Consider the following 9,806-nt stretch of genomic DNA (forward strand, 5'->3'; position numbering starts at 1 on the left):
GTGGTTTGTACTGTTAGCGGCGAGCCGCCGGCTCAACTGTCGCATGTTGAGATCTTTGTGGAGGCAATCGATATGCTCTGAACATCGCGTTTAGCACCTTTAAATGTCATGCAGTTACAATACATTAGCTCCTGTATACACACAGTGTGTAACCACATCAGTGCAGCGTAATCACATAAAACACAACAAACCTGTCCTTGGGAGAATCATATTGACACTGGGAGCAGAGGCCAGTTTCATTACACAATATTTAACTTTATGTCATGACATGTAATGTGGAGATAAAACACTAAAAGGTTTCATAGGAGCAATGGAAACCCAGCTCAGCAGAGGAACTATCTGAAGAAAGAAGGCTGCATTGGAATGCTTCATGTGCACATGGTTTTATTGCATGATGACAACAGGCCAGCAGACTCCTTCATTCATGTACAGGAGCAAATATACACTTGGAATGCAGCGCCAATGAAATGGAACAAGACATACGCTCAAATCAATTTCACAAGAAGTGTACAAAACAAAACAGTTTTAGAAATAAAATGATTAAGGAAAAAAACTCATTCTTCAAAAAGCTAATCTAAACAGTGTAGGTGTGCATATGGTGACCAGTTTAAGAGCTCTAACTCCTGGTAGAATGTGAGCAAGAAATAATGCTGGAAAATGAAATGAAATACCACAAAAACTCGTTTTATCTGGTCCTAAGAAGACGTAAAAATATTAAGATGTGGTCTTTAGTTTGAAGCTGCAAACATGCTCTCACTTCATCATCACGCTGATCACAGGTCTGTACATTTGTCCGCTATAGAGTGCTACAGGGATGATGTATTTTTGTAGGTCAACAGGAAGTTAGCGTCGCACAGGAAAAGTCAGAGGATCATTAAAGTTAGTGGGATTGATCCTCTGAAGACCGTGAACGTCAGTATAGAATCTCACAGCAGTCCGTCCCGTAGTGGCACAGATACTTCAGCCTGGAGCCAAGTGGACACACGAGCAGGGCTCACCTCTGTGCTTGGTCCAGCGGTACAGAAGCAGGTTCCATCAGTCAATGACTTGTGAAAGTGTGAAGGACTAAAGCCTGGCAGACACTGACTCAGATCAGCTGTTGCTGAACGTGCAGTTTCAGGTCAGGACATGCAATTAAATGCTTCATCTACGATCTGGCTGTCAAAAGATCTGTTAGAAATTGCAGTGAGCTTGTTTGAATATTATTTTATATATTGTAGTCTGGAAGGAGACTGCTGGGATATAAAAGTGACAGACAGATCTGCATCTCTCACTTTCCATAGAATGATAAGGTTACCCTGTCTTCTGTTTTTACCATCGCTTTTGAGGGCGTGGCCATTTTTAAAACAAACTTTATTGGAACTGTCAATGTAACACAACCGACTAAGCATTGAGAAACATGGAGAGCCAGTACAGCCTGAAGCTGGAGCACTGCTTGCTTCTGAAAACATAAAAACACTGGTTACCTTGATGGCAACGTAAGAAAAGTAAAAAAAACAATCAGTTTAAAACCTGAAAGTGTTTTCAAAGAAGAAGACGTCTCACAAGTGAGCCGTGAACGCATGGCATGAATGATGGCAAAGTTAACTAGGCCCTGTTCATCACATCTGTATCTCTACGTACAGATGTGACTGCATCCAAGACGCATCACATCTGAATGCTCAGACCACATCTGGAGGTGGTCTGAGCATTCTTTCTTCTGCTCTTTGTGGAGACGGTGTGAACAGAGTTCAACAGGAAGCAGATGGAATGACAGAAGTAGCCTGGTCTGTCCAACGGTTAGTGACACCACCCGACTAATTCAGATGTGCTCGTGTTAAACAAGCGCTCCCATATCGTACCTCTCATTTAACACTGCAAAGGAATTCTACAGAGTTAGAACTTAGTTTACATGAATATATTCATAGAAGGATTTTTAATCTCATTAAATTAGTTGCATAAAAAAATCTAAAACAACAAAAGTAGCATCACATTCACTGCTCCCTTCCTTAATTAGTAAGAACTCAACACAGTCACTCAGACTTCACAGCTTTCAAACGTGTGGTGTAGACTGCAATAACCCGCACATGGCAGGCCTTCCACCCACATACTGGACCAGGTGTTAGCATTACAACCCCCAAAAGCTGGTTTACCGTTTGCCAGTTAGCTCCTCTGCTAAAGTGTGCACTTGTTCTCTCTTTGCTCTTGTATTGGGTTTAACTGGGGCTAAGTGTTAAATGGTGCTGAGACAGGCAGAAGTACAGTGGCTACTGTAATTCTCAGGATGATCCACGGCAACACCAGTCCGGTTCTGATTCACCGAGTGAACAAACTTTGAGAGAGAAGAGAGGGGAGGGGGGGGGGGGGGGGGGGGGGGGCTAACCTGGACCCACAGCATCCATCCAGCAGTGAAAGCTGAGTGATGGAAAGCATCTTATTTGTCCTTCTTGGATTCAGAATCCAGAGCCTCGGCTCCTTGCTGCTCGGTCTCGTCCTCCTCGGGGACCGGTGGGAACTGGGATTGGCTGATCTTGTCTCCCTTGGTCTTGTTGAGCTTCTTGGACTTCTGGTAGAGTTCATTCAGGTTGAACTCTCTGAGGATGTTCTCCTGGTGGAGAGAGACAGAGACTGTCATTGACGTGAGTTTACATCTAAACTGTCACATTCAAATAAACTATGTATTAATAAATATTAAGTATTTGGCACAGAGTACAGGAACCCTCAATGATGCTACTGCTTTGTAGTTGCACTGTCGTGTTCACTAGAGTCCCCCCAGCAGGTAGCGTATTCACTGAATGATGGAGACTACAGGTCATGGAGGCACAAGGTGGTGTGACTCACACAAACAAGTCAACTCGCATGTTCTAGAGCGTTCTTAGAACGAGGTGAACAAAATAGTCTTATGTTACAGGTCAACAGTGTCATGTGACCCGTTGAGCAAGGCAGTCTGTGGAACAACAAACCAGATATACATGACAATAATGGTTTAATGTGCAGCTTGCTTACTATAAAGGGTCACAGGATTTCCACTCTATCTTAATACAATAATTACACATGTCCACACCGACTGTAAAGTGATCTCAATCCACAGAGCTCGTTCTGAGCCAAGTCACTTCCAAAGTTCAGCTGAAGCGAACACGACGCTGCTGAAGTCTGCGTTTCACGAAACGAGCAGGCTCCTCCAAAGTTAGTCTTGTCATTTAATTTTTATATTTTTATATATATATATATATATATATATATATATATATATATATATATATATATATATATATATATATATATATATATATATATATATATATATATATATATATATATATATATATATATATATATATATATATATATATATATATATATATATATATATATATATATATATATATATATATATATATATATATATATATATATTTCCTAAATATACACAATGTGCTGAAAGCTTTCAAATATACCAAAACAAATATAAACAACTGTTTCATTTTGACATGGTTTCATCAACTAGCTGTGGATATCACTTTAAATTAATTAATCTACTCGTTGAATGAAAACAGACATTTTTCCTCTCCATTTAAAAAAATAAAAAAATAAAAAAATAAAAAAAAAAAAAAATAAATAAAAAAAAAAAATAGATGACCTTTAACAAATCCAACAATAGTAAAACAATAGCAGTTAGTTATTTCTTTATACATGTTTGATACCTATTTATTTAACATCTTTCTCGTACGCGGCCCACGGTGCTATGGTTGTTGTTTCTGGGCATGCTCATTACATAAAGCAACAATGTGTAAATTGTTCGCTCTGTTTTACAGCCAGCGAACCTCTGCACCTTAGACGGAGTTTTCAGAAGTCTCTTTTCAGAAATGTCTGTCTACACATGTGACAGAGTCTGGAGCTCTAAAGGAGTTATACACAATGTTTCAGCTCCTTGAGGAGACGGAGTGTAAACTGCAGCACAACAGCACGGTCTGAATGAGTAAAGTGAGGTTTGCCGTTTATACACAGAACTTGTTGTTGTTGCACAAGGCCTGTATTTTGTGAAGTGCACTGTCCAGTCTGACCTCAGTGAAGCTCCAGGATACGGCTCTACCCTTCTTGTCCACCTGGGGGCGCCGCATCACCTCCTTCCCTCCCTGAAACAACACCAAGGACGGAAGCTGCTTGGACAGCGGAGACGCAGACACTCTGTACCTACAGAGCACAATGAGACAACATGTTCACGTCTAGTCATGGCCACCAATCTAGGACACAAACCTCTTAAAGACAAAAGAGAAACAAAATGTCTTACTTTTTGGAGACCTCTCCATAACGTCCGATGTCCACTTTACCAAACTTGAGACCAGCACAGTTATACCTGAAACACGAGAACCAACGAGTAGCTCAAGTTAGTCTCGTCAGTGTCGCAGAGTGTCCCTCTACTGTTGCTGAGTGGGCGGAGTCTTACTTGAGAGAGAGATCAGCGTAGACAGACGCGAAGGACTGGCACTCTGGAGACCAGTTGGCGAAAAATTCAACAAGCCACGTCACCCGACTGTCTCTGACCAGCTCATCCTGGACACACAATGATCAAAGAGAAAGTGTACACGTCTCTGTTCTTGGTCATGGATAAAATGGTACAGAGCATTCTACTGTTTCTACTCACATCGATGGTTTTGTCGCTGAAGTATTTGATGTACTCTGGTCCCATGTACAGAGGAGGCTTACAGGTCATCAGAGACACTGAAACACACAAAGGACCAACAGAAGAGACCATGAGGACATCTGTAGAATTACTGCCGACGATGAGTTCATTAACTGATCTGAACTGGAAATATTTGGATAGTAAAACTTCCACAAATGTGTTATGTATAACATGTATGCATAACATGGCTGCTTAAATAGCAAAATGTACACATCTTATATATGTTGTGCTTTGAGTATCTCCAAAGGAATACTTGGCTTTTCACCATGATATCAAGTACTAAAGTACTTTATGAACTTACACTTATATTTTATTGAATATTTATTAAATAACTATTTTTCAAGGATTTTTGAATAGATGCTAATTTTAAATGCATTTAAAAAAAATCTCACATACCCCCTGGAGTGCCTTCACGTACCCCCATTTGAGAACCACTGCTCTAGTGAGTATTCGTGGCAGCAGGACGGTGTGTGTGTGGGACTAAGTCAACATTAACTACAGTGTGTGTTGATGAAGTGAGGCTCATGGAGCTCAGAGGAAGAGGATACATCAGGCTTTGATACACACAATACCTGTTAGTATACCTGATTATGGTATTTTATCAGAGTTTGTTTACAACAAATGTACTGTGTGTGTGTGTGTGTGTGTGTGTGTGTGTGTGTGTGTGTGCGTATGGACTGACCTATGCAGAGTGTCAGGTAGAGCAGTCCCATCCTGATGTCCAGTCTGAAGAACAACATGACGTTGGCCACTTTGCTGAACAGGATGATGTTGCCCACATGCTGCTCCACCGTTACTGATGTGAACAGATACAGATACACCTGCTTTGCCATGCTTTTTCTCCAACAGCCATACAATGAGCAGGGGATAATGATGCAACATCCTGAGCAGTCCTTTTTCTAAGATTCCACCAGTACGGGTTTTGGGGGATAAAGCTATGACAATAGCTAATATTCAGTAGCCTCTGTACTGCTGTAACAGAGGGGGAAAGTTCAAGAGCTTGAATGTGTTTATTCTAGAATGTCATTGTGGTCACAGTGGAGGAGATGGATCATTAAGCTTCCTGTAACTGATTTGTATCATAATGCATCATGACATCTCACCATGTTGCCGCTCAGGAGAAATTAATTCAGAAGACGATAGAAAAGAAGGACTTTACTCACTCGCTCGTCTGTTCTTCATCATGACGATGGCACTGAGGAACATGAGGATCTCCACCTCCCTCTGAGAACACAAACACGCCACGTCTTAACCATGTCCAGCCACGTTAACCACTGTTCATATTGAGAGAATTGGGGTCATTTTGGGCACCATGATGTCAGACTACCTCGTCATTTTACATTTTGTGACAGCATAATTGTGTAATGTGTCAGTTAGTGGACAGGGAGAATGGAGGAAATGTCAACTAACTTCTGTATATGGGGATGGACACAATATATTCTTGCTGATTTATTAGTTATATTACTACAGAAAAATGCAGCATATATATCTTTAACCCAGCCGTGGGTTGTGTGCTTTGAAAAAACAAACGCACTAAATACAAACTACTTGGTGCATTAAAGTACACTGAACTGTGCATGTATGCAGGGTGTTTGCATACAGCAGCATGTGACAGCGTTAGAGAGGACTCTTTCTCCACACTGTGTTACTATCATTCACATGCTCTCTGGTGAGGCGGCAACGTCACAACAAACCTAAATACATCAATGCATCTTAGTGTTTAAAGACATGTGGCCTGTTGCTATAGATCCATGTGCTGGAGCCTGATATATACAATGACCTTTAACAGTTTAGTAAGGATCCTCTGTGAAATTCGGCAAAGAATCAATACACGGTTTGGCTTTTGAAAACCTGGATTATTTTACTCTCCTGCATTGATATTTATATTACTGTTTCTTATCAACGTCCGAGAACGTCAATAAATTCGCTAACATTCGCTAGCTGTAGATTAATTCTGTATTAAGATAAACACTAATTTACAGTCCATGTGTGCCGTATATAATTGAAATACTTCAGCTTATTCTAGTGGGTTATAAATGAAGCTTTTTGTCTCGAGTTTCTCTGCCAAAAAGTAAAACGTTATGAATTTCCAGTTTTGGGACCAAGGTTTGGCCCGTCATTCTCTGCCTATAGCTAAGAACAGCTAATGTCGCAGCTATCGCTAGCCTTTGCTGTCAGCCTGTTCAACAATCCGCAGCTGTGCCAACTGGATAGCTAGCTATTTGATACCAATTCCAGAAAAGACATTTGTTAATTTCCAGCATTTTCTACAGACCCAGTCGAAGTCGCAGGAGTTGCCATCCTCTCGCTGTGTGGGCAGATGGTCGCAGATGCCAGGCGTCTTGCGGACAGCTAGAAAGGCTACTGACATGAAGAGAGAGGCTATATAGTAGGGCTTCAGCAACCACTTATACACCTGCGGAAGGTGGTACAGGAAAGCGACTAACGCAGTCAGCAGAGCCATGTTCTATTCAACTGTAGCACGACAATTAAAACTGTTAATGAACCCCGAAAAGACGGAGGCAGCCAGTGATGAAGCAGTTAGCTCAATATGAATGGCTCGACGCTAGCTAGCTTGGCGTTAAAGTGTGAAAGTAGGTGGAAATACAACTTCCGGTTTAGATGTTTAAAAAATAAAAATAATTATAATCAAATAATACGAAGCTACATGCCAATAACTGTGAGACCTTTACATTAATTGTATTGTATTATTAAGTGTATTTTAAGAACACATGAAATTATTATTTGTTTTAAATACATTTTTTGCATTCATTGCACCCACGGGCAAGTTTTCTCGACCACTTTTAATATGAAGATGGAAGACCTAACTTCCTGTATAACTGGTTTACTCTTGGTGGCTTGTTTTGGCTTTGCAGTTTGCAGTCGGCAAGATTGTATTGAAATGCTGATTTAAAGGGGCGGAAAGAGGCGCAGGCTGCGGAGGTCAATCAGGACGAATGTGTTATAGCTGGCGCTGATTGGTCAGGGCAGACAACAGGTCACTGCTGATAGGTTCATGTTGAATCTTTTATGGATGCCTATACTATGACATTTTAATGACTTTTTCATGGAATTTTTTTGCAACATTATGCTATTACTTTTTTATGGCATTCTATATCATTTTTGTTTATGGCCTACAATGACCTTTTATTTATTTGTAATGACATTTTTATGGCATACTATACTATAACTTGTTTTATGATTTTATTTTTAGCACATCATACTATGATATTTTTACGACATTATTATGACATTCTATCACTTGTTTTATGGTTTGTTTTGGCATATTATACTATGATATTTTTGTGACATTATTATGACATACTATCACTTGTTTTATGATTTCTTTGGCATATTATACGATGATATTTTTACAACATTATTATGACATAGTATATGAGCAAACTAGAAATATGTCCTGTTGCTAAGTCCTATCTAAGGTCCATCCTATTCACTGGAGCAGTGAACAACGTTTCCATTGCATAAGAAACCTTATGGGATGATAATAAGGTTACCAGGGAAATAGAGTTAATTAGTTTGTGACTTTGTTTGCAAAGTACATGAAAATACAAATGAATGGTCTTAATTTATTTTCTTTAGCAAGTGATAGTTCTAAGAGGGATAATGTCTTTTGAGGTGTACATTATAAAGAATGAATGGACTCCATATGTCTCCACGTTGTCCATTAATACCGGATAAGGGTCACACACCTTACTTGTTCAAGAAATATAATACTATGACTTTTTTATGGCATACTATACTATATGCTTAGACATTTTCAGGGCATACTGCTATGTTGTATGACATTATGACATACTATACTAGGCCATTTTAATGTGATACTTTATGGTTATGTTTTTTATTGCTCACTATATTATAAATGTTTTTACGAAATTATTAATGACATTACTTTTGTATGGCATACTATACTTACTGAAAAAATAATCAAAGTATCAAGAGAATATTTTGCTTTTGTGGTGTGTCCTTACTCTGAGTTTGTTCAGGATACTTCATCTTTTCTTAGACCTCGGCTGCGATGGAAAGTAAAGAACATGACATCCTAATGTCTTTTCCTAACCACTTCTTCTTGACCTCAGTGGAAAACATTGTGAGATCAAGGAAGGAGTGAAGGAGAACTCATAAGGATGAAGGAAAAGACAATCACGGTGCTCTAAGAATCTGACTGCACTTTCACTAAAGCTGCGTTGTTATTGCATACTTTTTTCACTTTTAATAATGCAGCTGCCCTTACAAAGCAGTATGCATTCAGCTGGGACATACTTCCTCATAACATGGCCCCTTGAACTTTGACCCTCTAAGAAAATGAGAAAAACTAAGAAATGAGACCATATTACTCCCGTATATGTTTTTTTGCAATGAATCCCTGTAAAATTCAGAATATAATTTAAAATTCTTCTCCTGTATGAATTCATGTCCCATTAACGCTCATTACTGACTTTGCTTCTTCCTCAGAGTCTTTGTGCTTTCTCTCCTCTCAGGTTTCCATGGATCGTGGTTTTATCTGGACACTGGTCCTTCCTCTGACTCCCACTGCAAATATTATTGTTATTATTATTAGTCACATTTCTATTACTGGTACTTTTACTGCTTTTATAATCATTACTACTCTTTTATATCCACTGCTGCTTTTATTATTAGTAGTCATCATTTTTCCATTATTACTCTGCTATTATTAGTGCTACTAAGCGTGAATCGTTTATATCAATGTATTGACTATGTTGTAATTGTATTATGTTGTTCATTGTGTACACATGACATCTATCACACTTCTGTCCATCCTGATGGATCCCTCCTCTTTTGCTCTCCCTGAGGTCTCTTCCTTTTTCTTTCCCTTTTTTGTACCGATGTGAGGGTTCTGGGAATGCGGATGTCGTATGTTGTACAGATTGTACAGATTTTTGATTTTGGGCTATACAAATAAATTGAATTGAATGGAATTTAATTACTCATATCCCTGCTGTGCAAAGTATCGTGAGTCAGATTAGCCAGAAAAGAATGCTGGCTTACACACTGAAAAATGCAACAAGATGTAGTCAAGCATCCTGGTGTTTTTGGCATATTGCATTTTTGTATTGAGACATACTGGTATGCTAAATTATACGCTAATGTTTCTGGTACGCTA

At 39.2% G+C, this 9,806-nt stretch overlaps 1 protein-coding gene across 1 annotated transcript; it reads right to left on the bottom strand.

The window, feature by feature from the left end:
• Positions 1-367: 367 nt before the first annotated feature.
• On the bottom strand, positions 368-7,244 carry tmx2b (thioredoxin-related transmembrane protein 2b). The gene is made up of 8 exons (XM_076091065.1): positions 6,939-7,244; positions 5,827-5,887; positions 5,346-5,459; positions 4,625-4,701; positions 4,427-4,533; positions 4,271-4,336; positions 4,044-4,173; positions 368-2,587 (listed from the first exon to the last, which is right to left on the bottom strand). Exons 1-8 carry the CDS (start codon positions 7,125-7,127, stop codon positions 2,414-2,416), a joined length of 918 nt encoding a protein of 305 aa, XP_075947180.1. The 5' UTR covers positions 7,128-7,244; the 3' UTR covers positions 368-2,413.
• Between the last annotated feature and the right edge of the window lie 2,562 nt (positions 7,245-9,806).

Source organism: Anarhichas minor, unplaced genomic scaffold, assembly GCF_050575085.1.
Source record: "Anarhichas minor isolate MPS153535 unplaced genomic scaffold, ASM5057508v1 ptg000014l, whole genome shotgun sequence".
In the NCBI taxonomy this organism is placed as follows: Eukaryota; Metazoa; Chordata; class Actinopteri; order Perciformes; family Anarhichadidae; genus Anarhichas; species Anarhichas minor.